This window comes from Perna viridis, chromosome 4 (genome assembly GCF_037379345.1).
Source record: "Perna viridis isolate PV_CMFRI_1.1 ecotype Kerala chromosome 4, ASM3737934v1, whole genome shotgun sequence".
Lineage (NCBI taxonomy): Eukaryota > Metazoa > Mollusca > Bivalvia > Mytilida > Mytilidae > Perna > Perna viridis.
Window position 1 is genome coordinate 49,411,625 of NC_142448.1, and position 22,171 is coordinate 49,433,795.

At 31.5% G+C, this 22,171-nt stretch overlaps 1 protein-coding gene across 9 annotated transcripts in view; it reads right to left on the minus strand.

The window, feature by feature from the left end:
* The window catches only part of LOC148620383 (voltage-dependent T-type calcium channel subunit alpha-1G-like), a 113,503-nt gene that overhangs the window by 87,690 nt on the left and 3,642 nt on the right, over positions 1-22,171 (minus strand). For 6 of the 9 annotated variants that reach the window (XM_088581228.1, XM_088581224.1, XM_088581220.1 and 3 more), the window contains exon 2: positions 8,352-8,375. The exons of the other annotated variants lie outside the window; for them this stretch is intronic. In XM_088581228.1, coding sequence (XP_088437354.1) covers positions 8,352-8,375 — 24 coding nt within the window. The remainder of the gene's footprint in view (positions 1-8,351; positions 8,376-22,171) is intronic. 9 annotated transcript variants of the gene reach the window in all.

Genomic DNA, 22,171 nt, shown 5'->3' on the forward strand with positions numbered 1-22,171 from the left:
TGAACTCCCGCTCTCTGTAAACAATCTATGGACAGATTATGTAGCATGTTGATTGTAAGTCCTCTGACAGTCTCATTATATTAATTAACAACTATTGAATTCGATTAAATAATGTTTTTAGGTAATAAATTGCTGTCCAAAATGGAAGACAGTTAAGGTTGAAGTTCAAAGGGTCAGAAATTTTTAACTTGTACATTCATTTAAATGTTACAACTTACAACTGTAAGAAGGGGTCTGTTTAAAAACCAGGCAGGGGATAATTCATCATATCTCAAGATAAATGAAGAAACTATTCATTCTTACTATGTTCATTCCTTTGAATCTGCTATGTATCGTGAAATATTTTTTGACTGTTTATAGTGTAAAAGTTCTGGCTGAAAATTTTTTCTGAAGTGGAACAACCAAAATCTCAAGTTACCAACATTCATGTGCACTCTGTATGTCCAATACAGTTTCTATGAAGCCTAATGAAGGATTTCTAATCAAATAATATGTGGGATTAAGAAATGCATGAATCACTAAAGATATGTACATGTAACTCTACTAGGTCAACTACTGGATGCTAATATACCATACAGTATATTTGATGTCCCCCCCCCATAAACACTTTTATTACCTAGCTTGTGAGATACATGCTCACATTGTTCAGCTACCATGAAAACTTTTGTTGCCTGACCTGGCAATCTGCTTAATATTTTCATTACCAAGCCATTATTCTAATCAGGTTTTATTGTACAGCCAGTCACCTTACGTACTAGCTAAGATTTGTTTATTAGGTAACTCTATGATACAAAGAACTTTTATTGTCTGACCAGTCTGCTAATGACTATTATTGATCCCCACTAAAAGAAGATCTAAGATGGTGAGAACATATACAAAGATATTAACAATTGAAAAATAGGAATTTTTCCATCTTAGCAAATAGACTTTGTAGTTCCAAATGAATTCTGGTCAATTTAAATTCCTTCAATCGACCAATCAAATATGTGTGATGTCACACTGAAAATAAGAATAGCTTCCATTGTGTTAGTCTGTTTGATAATGGAGTTCGGCTCAACCATTTGGGATCCATATATCCAAAATAAAATACACAAACTCGATATCATCCAAAGAAGAGGGGCAAGACTTATCATGAAAGGATGGAAGCCTTACTAGGATGTCTAAACACCTGAAATTACCCATGCTTCAAACTAGATGTCAGCAACAACTGATTATTATTCTCTAAAGTCATTGAGGGGCAGATATAAGCTCTACCTACAGGCTGTCTGATTACATTCCATAGAACAAAAAGACAAATCACAGCAACATTATACAAAAACAGTGTAACCAAAACTATAATTGACAATCAAGTCCACATCAGAGCAATATTCATACCACCACACAAGACACATCAGGTCAAAAGTCATACCACAACACAAAACCCATCAGTCCAATAGTCATAACATCACACAAAACCCATAAGTTCAATAGTCATACGACCACACAAACCCCATCAGTTCAAAAACCCATCATCTTACATACAATTGATGACTGGAATCAACACTGAGTAAAGGATCCTATATTGAGCTTACATAAATCTGAGGAGTTCCTTGCACCTTGGTATGCATGTCACGCAGAAGCCCCGAGGGAGTCTGTGACTTACTTACACAAATACAGACTGTACTTGTACTCTATCAAATACTTTTCTTGCAAGGCCACTCTGCTAAACACATTTCTTGCCTGACCATTTTGCATAACACTTCTTTAGGCATTATCACTATAAAATATACTTAACCGAATTATAGATGCTCTGCTATTTAAAGTCACTACTTGCATACTGTGACTCTGTAGTCTTCCTGTTTACTTCACCAAAACATTTCCAATACCCACGTGTTACTTTCTGTCACAAAGGACTTGAATCTAAAATTTTCTCTGTTGACTGACTGACATAAGTGACATTGTCTTCCCTGTTTGCATCACCCACACATCATACAAACAGAGACTTAATTCTAACCTTTTATAACAGTTCTCCGTAAATAAACAACCATTACAATTTCCTCTTATGACCATTCATTCATAGCAATGTTTGTCATTATAAGACAATAAACTTATGCAATCCTATGATTGGTAAAAAAATTGGTGAAATTGGTTTTACATAGGATAAGGTTTAGTAATGCAATAAATTGGCCCAATGACATGGTTGGTCGCTGGATTTATTTGTTTTTCGTCAGAAATTTCTGTTTATCAACCTAATATTAATAGTTCTGAAAATTATAAGCAACTATTATAATCTGAAAAAAGGGCATTAATGGAACATTAAGTAAAACCCTCAGGTAATTGTGAAAAATAGGGGAGTGGCATACTATTCATAATGGCCTTACTCGAAATCTACATTTTGGACTTTGCTGAAAATTCAAATTAACCTGTAATTTGTGGTACTTATAAACAACTGTGCAAAGTTTCAAAAATAATCACTGATCTGTTCTCAAGTTATCATCTGGGAACAATCTATGACTGACATAGGAACACATAATTTTTCGGAGGGTATCATAAAATACCTTGCCACATCATGAGGTGGGGTACAAGAATTACTTTTTGATAAAAACAGTTCAGGGGTCACTATTTTGGTTTAGTGTTATAAATCTTCCTCTATTAAATGCCACTTGATATCAACATACTTAGATGTTCAACAATAAGCCTTTTAATTGGTTATAGTTAATTTTACATCAATTGAAAACATCTGGTCTCTGTACCAAGTAAGAGCTTGATACCTCTTCTCCTTTTTCTCCCTAACTATATGATCTTATGCAATACATGAATGACAAAAAGATAAAAAATATTCTTGATATCATAAGACTCAAGAGTATCAAGACTGATTAAACAGAAAAGCTAATGGAAGTATCAGTTTTAATGGATGTGACAATTTGTAATTCAAGGGTCAATTCCTTTTATGATGATAGAGACCTGTGAGACATCTCTTTCTCTCTCTGACCGACTTGCTCAGATTTATCGTGCACATACAGCGAAACACTTATTGATAATTTACCGAAAAAGTTGGCTATAGTTTTAGAATCTGACACGATCTAGTTAAATATTGGTTCATTGCCATCATATAAATCCTAAACAAATTTGAAATCAGGAAATTGCACTTCATTGGACTGTCTGGATTGAGTGACTTCCTTAACTTCTATAAAAATAATTAGACAGAGTAATTTAAACTGTGTAATGCAGATATTCCATCTCTGTTCCAATATCTGAAAAGTATTTATATAACCTTAAAAGATATTTTCTATTAACAATTACAAGTCTCTATAAGAATCAGGCACCCTGTGAAACATATACAGCAAAATAAAACACCACCAAAAGATACAGTAAGGTATGTAGGTCAGATTTGCCAAATTTTTTGCTTGCTGAAATTTACCAGTAATGGTTGAAATGCATTGCAAATAAACTACTAAGTGGCAGACATCCCTTTTAAAAATTTTCATGTTTTCCAACTTTTTTTAAAACCTGTCCTAATATCTCAAAAATGATATAACACATACAACAGCCAAAACTTATATTAGCACTAGTAATGGGAACCATTCTGAAATTTAATGTATTGATTGACTGACTATGGTTTATCATCACATGGCAGATATGAGATTAATTTAAGCGTAAGGTTGAATTGTTTAATTTTAACATGCATTTTCCAATTTTGATTGAATCTTACAAGGGAATAATACAATGTATGAAAATTTTAAAAATCAATTTTAATTTGTATGCTCAAACATTTAAGGTATACTTGCTGCATAATTTAAAACAGAGAACCTATCATGATAATGGTAAATACCATGTCATGCCTAGCCTGATCATCACTAAAGACTTCCTAAATACCATAACATGATCACTTAATTCTATTCAACTGACTTTCAGGTAAACTATGGTGATCATTTGAATGGATTGCCAGCCCTAGCACTAATTTTTCAAAGTCAAATGACAAATTCCATGATGCATTAAGCATTCATTAATAAAATTTATTCATAAAGAAACCTGTCTATTGACCAACTCTCATTCAAATATCACACATGTATCAGCCACAGAATTCTCGTAGTCACCTTGAATGTCATGTGACATATCCCACCATGCATCTATCATGAACCATTATCTTAATCAACTCCAAGAAACCTTTCTTCTGACCTACTGTCATTCAAATATCACCCATGTATCATCAACAGAGTTCTTTAAGTCACTTTGAATGTCATGTGATATATCCCAACATGCATTTATCATGTACAAATCTAGGTCATCACCATGGAAATTTTTCTCAATTAGACCTGCACTTATTCAAAGTTCCATGTATTTTTTAATTTAAAGTTCAATGACTGTCTTCAGTTTATGACATTGTCATGTAAAATGACATATCCCATGATGCAATGCTGCACATACAGTATATACAAATTAATGAAAGAAACCTTTTCATTTTCTGCATTTATCAATTTCTATGAAATAAGACAAGATATTTATCAATTAAATGAAACTTATTAAAGACGAAAGACAAATGAAATCTGTAACTAACTAACTAAGCCATTGGAACGCCAGAACATGTGTACTACATTTTCAATAAACAGATCATTATGACTGCAAGGCAATAAATACTTTACTAGAGGGAATATGTACTGTAATAATTTCAATCCTTGAAACCTGATATGCTGCAGTACACACAGACTGAAAAAGGAGGTCATCCTTCAATATCACAGGTCTATGGGGCACAAATATTCTTTTCTCATTTAGATAGAGCAGCGTGGGTATGTTAAGGAGTTTTCTTGTACAACTGGTTGACGTCTGATCATGCGCACAAAATGTGACGTTTTAAGTTGGAAGAATTCTTTCTGGAAGTAAACCATAATCTTTGTAAATAACACATAAGAATATTTTTAGTATTAAATGTAGTCCTTAGTTCTTTTAATCTATAAAATTAATGATTGAATCATCTTTATGAAGAAACACAACATAACAAAACTGACTGCATTTTTTCTAACGATTTTGACGTCACAGAGAAGCTTGAAACGTCAGAGCACCTGTAGTAAACAAATAAGACGTCATGTTTGCATTCACCGAGACATTACACTTCGATCATCGACAAATTCTGAAGTCATACACGTTACCAGTACAACAATTCTCCAAGTTTGGGTAAGTTGTATCTTAAAATCTCTTTGTTTGGGTATAAGACGGTTGTAACTACGTGCGCAACCGCCTGGCCGGGGTTCATTCACCACTAACCTACTAACATGCATCAAGCAACTGTCATCAGAGTTTCAAACACGAAAAATCTTCATCTGCCAAAATGTGTATTGAAATGATAAATATATATTAACCAGATCGCAAATTTGTGAATTGATACTAGTAACTGTCTGTTTATATTATTTTCTTTTAACAGTTTTAATCAGATTGTAAAGTACTTCTTTTAAACAAACACTATCTAAACAGGAATGCAAATTATTGTTTTCCTTTCAATAATATATTCAATGACATGTCAAATTATCGTGTTATGTGTGATGAATTATTTAATTCATTTCTACCTGTGTAGCCGTATATACGTGGCTTTTTAAATGACTGACCAGTAATTTAATTGCATGAAAGAAATGCTAATTTGAATTTTGCTGTGTTTGTTTACAGAGATATTTCCCAGTTTCAAGCTGTTTTAAAACCATGGACAGGAGGGTTAACTTTACTTATGGTTGATAGTTCTATACCTTTGGTGATGTAATATCGAGTATAGAATATTACGGAACTTCAACAGTTTTCAACTGAGACTGACAAGAAACTTGACTTATTAATTATGAATATTCCCTGGAACTTAGATGCAGGATTCAATTTTGATTTCAAGAGCTGTTTGCAAAGTTAAAAGAAGGAAGCTTTTACTTGCCATAATTCATGTGTACATTATATAGTGAAATACAAGTAGTTATGTATTCAAAGGAAAGTGAATTTGAAAAAAAGTTTTGTGCAAAATTGTGTTTTAACTGCATTCCAATGACTGGATGGAGGTGTTAATGAAATTATATCCAATAGGACAGTCACAGTGATCAATGTTTTGTTCAGCAGAAAAAGGAGACATCTTTAACACAATTGGAGACATCTTTAACACAATTACTAACTTTTCTGCAAATTATATTATAGATAACTACAATATTCAATGAAAAATGTTTTTATTTTTCAAAAATTAAGAAACTTAAAGTGTAGTCTGCTATTGCAACTAAATCGGTTGTTCACACGTATCTGTCACATGTCAACGTATCTGAGGTCACAAGTGTGTTTCAATGTGGCCGCTATGTGAAAAATTATATGGTTTAGAAAATGCAAAAGTGCAGTGGCATGTGCTATGTCGATTTACCTGATTTATAATTCATTTCAAAGAGCACATTTCATTTTACCGGAAAACTGCTGCAGGAAGTTATCTATCGGTAGCGTTTTGTTTTAATATTAGTAAAAATACAAAGAAACGCCAAAATATCTCACCTCATGCAAGTTACGAGCCATTTTTTAACTTCCATGTAGATTTTTCAGACTTCCTGCAGCACTTTTTGAAAAATATACATATTCATTGATCTATCATTAAAATCTCGATATACAAATTTCTCATCTTCCCACTGCACTTTTGACATTTATGTGGTCCGACCAAGGCTTGATTGCACATTTTGACATTTTGTTGATCTTTTTGTTTTTGAAAAGTTTCATTTTATGCACTTGTATAATATGAACATCGACAAAATTTCACATAGTAAGATGAGTTTAAAAGTAGATTGTTTTCACTGATGAAAATATGACATTTCTCCTTAACACACCCACGAAAATTGCTGCAAGGAGAATATGATGTTAATTTAAATTTATAGTATTTCACTGTTTCTGTGATACTTATATTCATGTTTAAGTAAAATGACAAACTTTAGCTGACAGGCACAGGTAAATGAATTAAGACCATGGTCATCTAAAGGTAAAATCACTTTGCTAATTTGCATTTGATAATATTAGTCTTTCCAAAAAAAGTGGGCATTAATGGAGTATTAAGTAACTACCACACCATGTAATGGTGAAGAAAGAAGAATGGCAAAATTTTTAAAATAAAAAAAAACATATTTTGAATTTGACTGAAAATAAAACTTGATCTATATTTTACAGTACTAATAACAACTGATGAGTTCTCAAGTTATCTTCTGGAAACCATCTGGGACAAACAGACGAACAGACAGAGGGACTATGCGGAGGACATCACCTGATGCCTCATCACATCATGTGGTAGGGTATAATATGTAGATTTTTGGAATTTAATTAGAACGTTAGGAAGGAGATTTAATAATCATTTTGCAAGAACTTTGGGTTTAAACCATTGTCTGCCCAAAAAATATATCTTTATGGGTGATGGTAAAACAAACCTGCAGTAATGTTCTAAACTTCCTAGATCATAAGATCTTTGTACAATTGGAGCAGTGAAAATACATGATTCCCATTTTTGCTGAAAAATATTTACTCATTTGTACAAAATCTCATTAAGACAAATGAAATTACACATTAAACAAGAACTACATATCTATACACATATGTAACACATTACAGACAACAAAAGCTGAAAAGTGAAACACTATAAAAAGCATCAACAGGAATTGTGGGATACAATATGACTGGCTATATAGATATATATTTAAGGTAGCTCAGAAAATAGTTTGTAACTGAAGATTCCATATCAATTCAATTCTCTCAATTAATTTCTATATGTTATGAGAATATCAACTGTCCTCTGTGTATATTTCATTGTCACACGCTATAACTTAATCAATGAAGCAGCAACAATTTCAATCAAACTTGTACGTTTTTTTGTTTTTAGAGTTGATTACAAGTTTTTTTTGCATCATAATTGTCAAGGGAACCATCCCTGTTGACATGGCAACCAAGAGGAGGGAAAAAATAAAGGTGGGTGGCTGGCTGTTTTTCAATGGCTGTTTTATTTTATCTATTTTTAAAAAAGGAACTCCATGCAATTGTGCAAAATAACACATAAGGTAAAATGAATTCATTTTGAAAAAAAAAAAAAACTTATTCAAAAAAATATTTTGCCAGAAAACTGGTTAAACAAAGGAAATGTGATTTCTTACATTGAAGTGGAACTAATAAACTACTTTAAATATACTATGACTTATTTCAAATAAAATTGGGGAGATAACTCTATATCTACAGCTAAAAATGAATTCATTTTTGTGAAGACGAAAATACGTGTGAAATACACATGCAAGAGAAGAGTTGTGTGTCCATGCCAACAGAAGAGATCCAAATGCCATGCGGTGAAAAAAAAAATAACAGCAAAAACTACGGAAATAAACTGTTTTCTTACGTACTTGTTCATAATATAGTCTGCCACACTAATATTCATACCCGCATGAAAAAATAAAGAGAGATAAATGCGTCAGTTACAAACATATTTTAGTCTGATTATTATGGAAGCGTTAAAACAATGCTTGCACCAAGACAATGAAGGGTGAGGTTTTACAATCTAATTTTGTGTCAGCAATAAAATGTTAATGAGACAATTGTACTAGCTCTGAAACAGTCCGGCTATTCATAAAACATCTCATCTTGAAAATTCTAACTTTCATACAAAATCATTTAACTGCAAATGAGAAATTGAGCATTGAAAATTGAAGTCATTGTGAGATGTTTTATGACACTGGAATTAGGTCAAAATTGACAAACATTGTAAAGCAGACCAAATAACATGCAATGCATTTTTTTCAGGATATGTTTTTATTCAAATTTCTAACTCCGGGTCAGCAAGAACAAAAATTAAATGGTTTAAAGCAATCTTGGTTCAAACATTGAAGTCAGCAGTTCTACCTAAACGTCTAGATCAAAATTCTGAACGTAAAACTAAATCTGCATAGTGAAGACTATGGAAAATAGTAACTTCCTTTGCAAAGGGAACTCAGTGTTGGATTTGAAAGCAATTAAGTACTGCACTGTGTAAGAATCAGGCAATGGGTGGCACATCTTTTTTCTCAATTTGGAATTTTGTTACTCAAATATATACAAAAAAATCTAGAAAACAACCAAAAGCTATTAAATTTATCATGAAGAATCTGTGATTTTTTTACTGCTTGTACAACGAAAAAGTATGGCACCATTTTTCCATAGTGCATTTCAACCAAATTTGACCTATCAATTTCTTAAAGGCAAATTTTACAAACATTCTGATGGTACTTTCTGGAGATTATTAGAAATAAAACCTTTAAATTCAATTGAAGATCTATTTTCTTCATAAGCCACTGTGACATCTTGTACACAATGTGCCTGATTTTTAGACAGAGAAATACTTAAAACTGATTACAGACATATTCTGATTTCTAGATCTGTTAAGGCAGTATACTTTTCAAAAAGGTAAATTTAAGCTAAATATACAATTTGAAATATCAATGTTTATGTAAAACAAAATTAACTTTGATCTAGACAAAAATACTGTAAAATAGTCTATCACATCTGAGTATATTAAAAATAAAACAGTCTACTGGCATTTGGATAGATCACACAGAATTATCTACTGATACGTTTCTCTTTTGACGAGGTTACATGTACATGTATACCATGTAACATACAGCAGAGCAGGTTCTATAGTTTCTATTCCAGGAATAGATATAGTACACATCCTTAAGTGCCACACATGATGATGATAAGATAAATTTGTATATGATTGTCATGTGATTATCATATACTAGTATGTTAATTTTGGCTTGGTAACATATGAAAACCACATGATAATCATGCAATAATCAAAAGTAAACTAAAACATTTGTTAATCATATGCTCAATTCATATAATAATCATATGTTGCACACCATATGATTCTCATGTGTGGCACGTTTGGATGAGCATGTTCTCTAGCACAAAAGACCTATATAAATATGCTAATATATAAACAGTCTTCATTGGACCTAGCATAATGATTCTGAAAATGTCTACCGTACATTTCTATGTACATGACAAAATTATGGAATAATATATGTACAGTGAAAATAAATAGAGAAATGATATATTTTGTTCTTATTTCCTATTCATCTAATTGGTATATACAAAATGAAAAATGCATTAAATTGGATTTCATTTGTGTTTCCCTATTTCCGCTTTATTGACTATGAATAGGTGTTTTTTGTCAAAAATCAGTGAAATTCATTTAAATAATTTTTTTGCTGGAATACCCTTCCCCTGGAAACAAAATGGCACAATGGTGCCTAAATTAGTCTCCTTTTGCTATTACAAGATTGCTACTAGCTACATCAATCATGATTTTACATGTAGTAGCACAATGAATGAGAAAGTACATTACAACCAATATAAAACAAAACAGACAGAGTCATGCTGATACTTTCTACCTTTTATGCTAATAATAACTGTTGGCCTATATGTATTTGTTGGAAATAAAGCACTGACACAAATAAAAATGATGCAATATTTCTTACAAGATGAAAACGAAGGTGTTTGATTTACCTTCTTTGTTCTTTGCCTTAATTTTTTTTATTATTATTTTTCTTGATGAAATTCCAGATTGTTAAAAACACATTATCACCTTGATACAGTTCATTATTACTTCTAGTAAATGTTTCCAGATTGTGAACATAAACAAATATAACATTTCTTTTGTTATTGCTACAACACAGACAGTATAATGTTTTAGTTAACTGAAAGGTAAATCATAGATATACTGTAAATGTACTCATTTTCGCGGTTGCTAATTCTTGTGTATATGGTCAAGTGAACATATTTATGGGTACCAATTTTTACAGTTTCAAAAAAGATGTGGTGTTATGTAGTATTAAAAATTAATTTTGCAGGTACTGTTTTTCACGTTTTTCTGTCCACCACCAAAATAAAGTTAATGTGTTTACAGTATTTGGTTCGGATAATGCCATATGGAGATCATTTTTGGGATGACCAAGTGTCAATCCTCCGTAATGAGCAATAAAATTAAATGAGTCAATTTGAAATGACTCATTAAAATCTGATCTGAACATTTCAATTTGAAGTATTTTTTCCTTGAACTTTCATGATTAAACAGGAGAGACTATGGAATTAGACTTCCAGATTTCCCGGCAAGTACTAATCCATGGAATGTACAGAAATAAATTGAACATATGACTAACCTTCGGGCAATTTGGGGTTTCACAAATATAAAAGATCTGCTCAATATTCATATTCTTTTCTTCTAAAATTTGAAATTTCACTATTCGTAAAGATGTACTAAGTATACCTTCAATCCACTTGGATTCTGAATCTCTAAATCAATCCTTTAATTTGATTATATAATTGAGGCTAAGTTAACATTAAGTTGCTGATTTTTGTATACTTTAACTCGTACAGGAGTTGACATCAAACAGAAACTTAATATTACAATATATGTTCCACCAATATAGAATAACATAAAAAGTTTGAAATCAATCTGTCTTATCAGAGTCAAGATAACTGTGTAAAAATTTGCATGGACAGAGAACGACATAATATAAAAAAAACACTCTTTGAGCAGGGATATTATTTGTCTCATATTTATTAAGCATTAGAATTTGGTGCCAAAGCATTCATAAAGAGTTCCATCAATACTGAATGGTTAAGGAGCCACACTTACAAGCAGTAATGAAAGTGTCACCAAGCCTAACTTCTGCAGCGACTAGAGAGGTCATCCGGAAATTGAACACCAAAACAAATACTAAAGTCAACTAAAATAAATGGAGCTAAGTGTCTACCACTTCCTGACTCATAAAAATAGCATTGTGGTGCAAAATGAACAGAAATCCCATGAGAAAGTTAAATTTGATGACATATCATATATTTCTACAGTTGCATGTTATTGAAAAATAAAATCTGACATTCCAGTAGGTCTGAGTAGAATACAAGTAATAACATCACACAAGTACCAGTTAAATCAGCTCTATTTTCATAAAAAAAGTGAAGAAAGTTAATATTTTTCTGGTTTTCTGCTTTAGCAAAAAACTTTAATGTTGCCTTTGGCAATAGTATAGGCCAATGACCTAAATTTTTCAGAAGATTGAGTCCTAAAATTCCACGATATTTTATATTTACTAAGTATATCTTGAGTTATATACTTAGTGAGTTTTGTAAGGCTTACACTGTTTCTAGACATGTTAAGAATAATTCATTAAATATTACAGTTCTTAAACTGATCCACGCAATGATTTGACGGATCTATGACTGTTGACTGATTAATCGATGACCGATGGCCGGTGACCAATCTGATCACAGTTTTGTTATGTAAATTGATGTAAGATCTGTTTTAAATGAAACAGTTGTAAAATAAAAGTAAACTGATGTTTAAATCTATTACATTATATAAATATGACAAAGAAAACAACAAAAACCATAAACAAGTTGACCGCTAAGTGGTCACCAGTTAACTGGATTGGTTTGACGGATCAATGACTGACCGGAAACTGATCGGTGATCTATGACCGATCTCAATTTTTGTTGCATGGATCGGTTGAGATACTGTATGCATGCTTGTTCCCAATGAAGTTAAGTAGTAATAATGATACCTTGTTTTTACAATCAGTGGTTATGGAACCGACCACCTTTTAATCCTTCCTTACTTATGATCAGGCAAATTTTCATTATTTTATCATAATGATAATGATTGAGACTACCCCTAAAAAATTTAAATGAAAATTGAATCTACCTCTAAGCATTATTTCGGCAGAGTTTTATTTCAATATCATTTGTAACTTTATACCACTTTACATTATCTATGATTTTAATTATTTGGTTAAATTATGCTGCAAGCAGCCTGGTACCATATAATATATAGACTGAAGTCTAGGTTAGGAGTCATGAAATGGACTTTTGCAGTTAGGCCTTGGAGTGATGTTTTGAAGTGACTTTTTAATATTAATTATTTTTGGTGTTTTTTCTCTACTGACAAGGTCAACTCACAGCTCCATTAAAAAATGGAACCAATTTTTTTACTCCAAATTTTCACTTCATCACTCCATTCCATTACCCCATTCCAAGACACCACTCAGTACAATTCATGGCACCAGTGGTTAACCTGCTAACACACAATCACATTGTAATAATGGAAATAATAACCAGGAAATGTCTTCCAATGTTATACAAGAATTGTTAAATATAAATTGTCTTCGGATGTTATACAAGACTCGTTTAATAGAAATCAAAGAATCAATTTTAAGGATTGCAACCACAACTACGTGTAACCTATTACAACATATGGCTTTTAAAACCAGTGCAAATACTGGTAGTATTTAGTTTAATGTTGCCAAAAAAAGTTATTGATATTTTTTAACTACTGGTACATGTATTTTGAAAGTGCTGAAATCTGTAAGAATTAGGCAAAATTGGAAAAATAACCAATCGTGTGCAGAAAAATATACACAAATTTGGCAAAGTGGTGCATAGTGTTTGGTCTATTGACATTTAGTTTGTCAGAAGTGTTCAAGGATGCAGAAAAGCAAGTCCAAAGTTACTATAGAATGATAGGGAAAAAGTGAGTAATCTCCATTTAATGATTAAATTGTGATGCATTTCATATAATTTTCACCTTAAATTACTGAACAATTAAAAAAGAAATGAATGCCATCACTGCATTTCAAATAATATTTTTGGATACGTTTATATGAAAAAACTTCCCTTTTTTTTCCCAGCCCATGATTCAGTCACTGCCTGATATTTACAGAGAATAGCACTTAAGTACTAATTATTACAAATTTTCAACAATACATAAATCAAAACGAGTATGAAAAGGCTCTCTGTAAATTGGATCCAACTTCTAGAATTTCCTGGAGTGGAGTCCAAGTTGCTCATTTACTTTTGTTACTATGTATGTATGATTTTAGTTACTTTATGTTCTTTGTGTTGTGTATGTCTGTTTTTAATGCCTGGACTTTGTCCCTGGATTACATTCTTTTGATTACCGCTATAACCTTGGTTCCTCTGATTACTCTTTGATTACTGCTATAACCTTGTTTCCCTTGATTACTCTTTGATTACCGCTATAACCTTGGTTCCTTTGATTACTCTTTGATTACTGCTATAATCTTGGTTCCCTTGATTTCTCTTTGATTACCGCTATAACCTTGGTTCCCTTGATTACTGTTTGATTACCGCTATAACCTTGGTTCCCTTGATTACTCTTTCCTAAACTGTATAAGCTTACTCTGTGATAATCTAACATGGAAAACCTTTGTGCTGTGGAGTTATTGGATGGGTCGATGAATGATTACTGACTGAGCACAGATGGATCAAAACCCTTGAACTTCAGGAATTTTTACAAAAAAATCAAAAAATAAATCATGTAAAATGATCAGGTGTTCATATTAACTAACAAGAGTGGGAAGTCAAGTTCAAATCAAGGGTCCACTTCTAAAGTCCAAAATCAATTGTCAATTAAATGGGTTAAAGGTCCAGATTCCAAGTAAATGCAATTGCATAGGTCCTAGGTCAGAAATTGAGAGTCAGGGATATTAGACCACCAATAATATGATTATACCTGATGATGAGGAGTCCAAATATGTAAAAAGTAAGAGGTCACCAGTTAAACAGATCTATGTCTGACCTTAAAGAGTTAAATAATGGATGACTGAAAATAACAGTTAAATGAGTCATTTCATGTACCAAACTAAAAATTCTGAAGAAAAAAACTGAATCAAAGTGCAGTACAACATAAAAATACTAAACCAACCATGAAATAAACAACATAAGAAACCAATCAACTCCAAAAATGTAAAGTCTACAGCAACAATACCATTTTATCTTCCACAAGCCTTGCAGTTAAAAGTTAATGTCAAATTTCTCCAATCTGCTGGAAGGAAAGACATTACTGTGACTGTCAACATGGTAATAAAGTGAAGGGAAATGGCTGGCCTGAAACCATTAGCAGACATGGAATTAACGGTTTAGTGGAAAAAATGTCAAGCCAACATGCCTGCCATTGAGGAAAACATCCTTTTTTACTCAATAAACTAGATATTTAACACTGGACCATTTATCACGGCTGAAGTTCACAGGGTGATTATTTGCTGTTGTGCTGCATGTGACTTGTCAATGCCTGGCTGCTTTCTTTGTTTTGTTTTAATGAGAATACATTAAAAAACAAAAAAAAACCCTGTAAGTGGGACATTTTAGAAATGTGCCAATAATTATCAAATAAAATTGCCTGTAGGATGGGGAATAGCACAGGTTATTTTAAATCATCATTTTCTACGGCAGACTTTTAGGAATTTGTTCTATGATACGCTGCTTGTATTCTAAACTTTCATTTGGCCATTTTTCGAACATAATACTGGCTATATATGGACATATTCAAACACAATATATTTTTAAGAATCCTGGGCTGTGAAGTCTCCAAGAGGCAAATGCATGAAATTTGACAAAATGTTTTGAAGTTTCAAAAAAAAAAAAAAAAAAAGATTGAAGAAAAAAAGTCACTTGATCAGCTTCAAAATGTCAGTCTAATGACAATTCCATGAGACCTGAAAGGCCAGAAAATCTAGAAAACAACAATGCTACCAACTTATGATAACTTATCATGTGGTTGAAATAAATAAATATAAAAACCTTACAAAATGTAATTTTCACAGGACAGATTAAACCCAAAAGCTTTTTTCCGAAAAACAAAGAATATAAATTCTAGTATTCAATCAATTCTTTATAACTTGTTCACAAATAAAATTTAATATTGTTTCATATTATGCAATTTGGTTTTCAATTAGAAATTTTGTGAAAAATGCTGAGTGACATATATTTCATTTGATATTCCAAAAATTACCATAAAGTCATTAATATCACAAAAGGCAAGGCATGGTATAAATAAACAATGCATCACAAATGAAAGCAGTTGCTTTCACTTTATGATACTGCAACAGGAAACTTTTTAATCATTCTAGGCAGTATTTTATTTCATAATTCAAATTGCATGGTAGGGAATAATTTCAGGGAGGAACTTTCTCATCACAGTATCACGGTGTTGTCTTTCACAATTGCATGCTCGGCAAATGTTCAAATCAGACTGAATATGTTCAGATGCCAATTTTCTCGGGAAGACATTTCAATCAGAATAAACTATGTCCATTAGACATGAAACATGACAGGGAAAAATTATATAATGGAGATAATATCGGACGATAGTATCCCTTCCCTGACATTTTCATCAATTTTTATCGGGAAAATTGCGATATCAAAATGTTTTTTGGCATGATCTCCCATCCTGATCAATGCAACGATTTGCCTCTTTGCCAACTCTCGATTGATTGATGTGAATCTACTACTTGTTAAAACTAAATATATATCTTTAATGCTTATTTTAAACTTTAAGAAAACAATTGGTTTCACTTGTAGCAGTATTATCCTTATGTAAACTGTAAAAAGCTAACCGCCAGAACATTGACTGTTTAGAATTTGGCTAATTTGCAAAAGTGTATCTTTCATCGTGAAGTTAAATACTGCATTCCTGCACCTTCTTGCCCTTGGGTATCATTGGTATCATGGCCTTACAATGAACTAGATCTTGGAATGACTTCATATTATAATGTATAAAACACATGTTATATGTCGAATTTAAAATTACTTTAACAACTCTTTCAAAATGAAACTTTATAAAATTAACTTAATACATGTAGTAAGTAAACAATTAGCTTTTTTATTACCCTTAGTTAATATATAGCCTTGAAAATGAAAAATAAAATTCAAAATCAGAATAAAAATTTGTAACTGTATTCAGAAGTCATTTCATTTGTGTGCCGTAATTTGCACTAAGAGTTAATATTTATTGGTTCCATTGTATAATTAACTAATTTTTAATTCATTCAGGTAATCAAACCATTTCAAGAGCATTTCATTGGGAAATTGGTAAAGTAATCCAAGTTAAAATTAACATGGAAAGCATATTTACACATTTGTAACCAATTATTTGTAATATTTTAATAACTAAAAGTTGCAGGTTTTCTATCAATACCAACAATGTTACTGGAAATGACTTATATAATTTGACAATTGCATCTTGAATTTTGCGTTTTTTTTGCAGTTAAACTAAACCTGATATATCATAAATTCAAAATCACATTTGCAGTTAAGTTATAATATCCCTATAATTTTCATTATTACGACAGAGATCAAACCAAGGATTTTACCAGATCACCTGAGATCAAATAGAGGCCAACTTTCACTGGCACTCATAAAAAACAAACAGGAAACTATGAATGAAACAAATCCTGATAATAAATCACATGAAAGGGTGTACTGTAAAACATGTACTGTTCCTTAGGAATGGATTATTAAACATTCCATTTGCCATTAAGGTCTTCTATGGTAACCAATCTTTGAGCCATACCTTTATAAAATAGAACTTGAATACATATGCCTCATTGCAAACTCTATTGTTTCTTCTGAACTACAACCCATCACTGTTTATTGAAAGCCATATTTCATAACTGTTTTGGGTCTATCAAAGTAAAAAATGAAACTTTAAAAATTAAATGTAAAATTCTCATTGAAATATGGTGTAAATGTTAATATACTAATTCAAAACACACCAAAATCACTAAATTCTGAATATTCCAAAAATTGATACTTATTATTTACAGTAATTTCAAAAGTGATACATCCACAAAGACAAAAACATAGCATCAAAGTACCTTTTAGATTTAACAAAAATACAGTAAATCTGGATTAAAAATCTATCAATCCAAAACCCTCCACCTGACCATGTTTTAAGGTCAGCCAAGGTTAAGTTTATCATTTGCCAAAGAGACTGACTTGCTGTTTATTTCCATTGGATAGCTAATTACTTGTCAGATCATTTCCACATACTTAATTATATAAATACAAGCAAAATGGTTAAAATAACATAAATTGAAATAAAAATAGCACTCCTGATACAACGCTCTGATCTAGGTATGGGATGATGTACAATTTATAATATAGCTATTGACTTAAAGTGTTTTGTTCTGCATGAGAACCATTGAGAAAATCATCATTTTTTTGTTTCACATTTTTTCCTTGATATAATCACCAAGATAACTAACGTAATTCTGCCATAATGGAATAATTGCCCTAAATATTGACCTGGTTGTCATAAATAATAATGTACAAAAATTGATGAGATTTGGCAAGATGTCTAATCAAAACAAAGATGAGAAAACCTAATTTGATTTTCACTCACAGGGAGCTATGGTTTCAAGAGTGAATTTATTTACTTTACCAGGTGAGCAAAATAATTTTACACCTTGGTGAAAAATGATTAAAATACATTATTAAGGCATCTATTTTCAGTGACCTATCAAGAAAAGCTATTACAGCTATCAGTATTAAATGGGGTTCATTTTGGAAATTGTATCAAAGAGAACCATTAAAGAGATACATTGATAAAAATCACCAATTATATTAATAAAAAGAAATTTCAATAACTTAAGCGAGTCCCATTCACCTTTTCATCATTAAGCTAGCATGGAAGGCTAGACCAAAAATACAAGGACTTTGATATCAGCTCAAAAGTACAAGCAACTGAAAAAAAATAGAACCACATTAACATCCTTACAAACCAAGCAATGACTACATGTACCATCATTCAAAAGCTCTTGAATCCAAAAAAAAAAAAAACACTTTCATACACCTTTGACCAGGTTAGCAAAACTGTATTGTCATTCAGGTGAAAAAAAATCTGAAAATGTTCTTTCAATGCAAGTGAACCAAAGAAATTACAACAGGGAATAAAAAAATTCAACTCATCAGAGATGCAAATAACAAGGTACCAAAGAATATGAACTTGTTCACTGAATCTAATTGCTCGATATTACCTAGGCGACATCATGTTTCTGTAGCATTCAAGCACATGCCACAGGAGTTAGTGTTGAAAAATAAGCAATTAAAGTCCTGAACATTGTATACAATTACAGAAATTCTCAAGAGAAAAGGTAACAAAGCTAGTATGACAGAGCATTAGCAATGAAAATGAAAAATTCCACAGTTCTAATTCTGAAATATGCAATTAGAAAAGGATTATAAAAGAAATCAACTACAAAAAATTATCTTGTGGTCACAAATGCCACGGATTATATTGTTCTCAAAGTGAAAAATATCCTAAGGGATTAATGCAATTTCTCCCATTTCGAGTCAGAGATAAAAAATACATTTCTCTTTATAACCACCGGGTGACTAAATTCCTCTGAGAAATTTTTCGCTATTTTACATTATACAAGTTTTCTACAGATTTCACATGAAAACCAATTCTCCTTGATTTAAACTATTTATCTACTCTCTATGGTAAAATTAAGATAATAACATGCTCACTTAACTCCCATGTTAAAAATCTTAATTGTGAAGAAATAATTTTGCTAAATGTCAATAAAATGTTTAGGGTCAGTCGTAGGGTAAGAAATCCAGAAACACACAATTTATTCATTTTGGCCTCACTTAATCAGTATTTCATTAATAGATGAACAAGCATATAGAAAGATATGAATACCACATTGTACCAAATACACTTTGTTCAGGAGCACAAAAATAATTATTTATCCACAAACCATAATATTTGTATACAAGTACTTATTTAGTATCAAAACACAGCTCATGAGCTGTAGATACTGCTCATATTGTAATGTATTCAGGTAATCTAACAATGTAAACTAACATTAAATGAATCATGGTGTTCTGTGAATGTTTTGTTTTAGTATTTGTTCTTTGTGTGTTGCTAATAATATTCAATCACTTGTTTTAGTATGGAAGACGAATAATAAAATACTAAGACGTGTAATTCCAATGTCGGATAAAAAAAATTATGATCAATTCCAGCCCAGTTTGTACAACTGTACAATGAATGTCTCTTACACCATGAACAAAGGAGTGTTAATGTCCTGTTATAATTGTCATGCCAGTGTCACTTGTGTCAGAATGCCACTCCACAAAATAAGACATTATACGACATTATTACCAATTTTCTACCATTCATAGACTTGATGATACTCAAGTCTTGGAGGAATTCAAATTGAATAACCTATCTGATGAAACCTTTACAAAATGTGCAACAAAAATGAATGGTGATTTCAGGGGAATAGAACCTACGGCAGAATATTCATCAATAATTCTCAGTTGATGCCTTAAGATGCTGATTAGAAAAGGATCAATTTCTTGAATCAAAATTGGATTCATGTTTTTTATGGCTAACCTTTTCAGATAAAATGTCATTGGGAACATCAAATAGATAATAACAGGGTTAGCTTAACCAAATAATACCTAATCAACTTGAAGAATTAATGTCATATTCCTTTTTAAATCATAAGCTGAAAAGTATTACTAGTTTCTAAAAGGAACAGGTAAAATAAGGAAGAAGTATTGACCATTTTTATAAAGGTTATACAATAGATTCATACTTGTGGACACCATTAAAGAATATATTTTCCCATTGTTTTGTTACTGAATTCTCTTTCAACTTAAAGACTAATGAAATAATACAAAATTACATCAAAAGGTTATTCAGAGACAAATCTGGGGTCACTCAGGACAAAATGACAAGTGTGAATTCATATATGGTGCATTTGTTGTGTTACAATATTCTATTGCTGAAACTAATATGAATCATTCTTATTCTAAACCAAAAGGTGTGCAATACAAGCAAGGGAAAGTTACAATGGCCTCAGAAAGTTATATCATTTTTTGAATTAACTCAATTTATAGAAAGTCTGAAAGTCAATGAAAAGAAGTGATTTTCATTGACCATAATTAGATGTATAAATCAATAAACATTACATTAAGAAGTAATCTACAGATGGTTAACAAGTAACAACTTTTCACTCAAGTGTGTTCCAAAAAGAAAAAATATCTCCAACCATGTCCAAAACTTAAAATACTTATAATTGCCCCACAGATACATCAATAAAATTCTTAAGATTTTATAATGCTGAAATCTATTTAAAAATTTACAAGTTTTTTAACACTTATTAAGAGTCTGATGCCTTTATGAGAGAGAAAAATAAACCTACAAGAAGATAATATGAGTCATCTCTCACAAAAAAGTTTATTTCAATCCCCTAAGACCAGGTGCCCCTAGTATCAAATAAAACAGTCCATTGATGTGTACAATTAAAAAAACAAATATCTTCTGATCAAAACACCAAAGACAGCTGTAAAAAACTGCAAACTGCAGTTAAAAAAATCTTAAAATCTAAAAGTACAAACAAACTCTAAGTAACAAGGCAACATCACACCAGTGAAACATGTCCTGGTAAAAACACTCTGCAGCAGAGAAATTACAGTGGCGGCAATGTTCAATTACAAGGCTTAACCTTTTAGAGATAAGCAACCCAAGAAGATCAAATTCTTCTCCCACAAATGAAAATTGAAGACTTGCATTTAAGAATTTGTCAAGGTTGACAAGACACCATCCGCATCAATTATCTTCATTAGAGGAATAAAGTACATAGCACCAAATGGCAAGGATAATTAGAAAGAGCTTGATGACGATTGATTGTAAAGAGATCATGTCAACTTTCTTTTATTTTCTTCTAAATTGTACTGTATTCCTTGTTTGAAATTATTGCAAATCAACTTATTTATGCAGAGACAAAATATTATCTAAAATCTCAAATCAATTAAGTTAAACCCTAATCTCTAACAACCTGCAATCCTGACAGTTATGCATCATACACATGTACACTCATAATGATCTTGAAATGTGTGAATTTAAAAAAAAAACATTTTAGATTTATAGAGCTTTCTATTCAGAATCACAACCAATATATTGTCCTTTGTACAAATTACAATGAATTAGCTTAATCTACATTTCATGTTTACACTTAAATCAAGCACACCCTATATCCACTCAAAAAAAGTGGGGTACAATCTCTCATTATAAAAGTGTCTCAAAGTTGAAGTATCTCACTGTATTAAGTGTCTCACTATAGACGTGTCTTGAAGTTGAAGTATCTCACTGTATTAAGTGTCTCAAAGTTTAAATATCTCACTGTATTAAGTGTCTCACTGTAGAAGTGTCTCAAAGTTGAAGTATCTCACTGTATAAGTGTCTCAAAATTAAAGTATCTCACTGTATAAGTGTCTCTCACCTTAGAAGTGTAAGAGGACAATACACAGTTATGGAAAACAAGAAACTTGTCCATTCTGTTACCTTTGACTACCTAATATGAAGTTGCAAGGT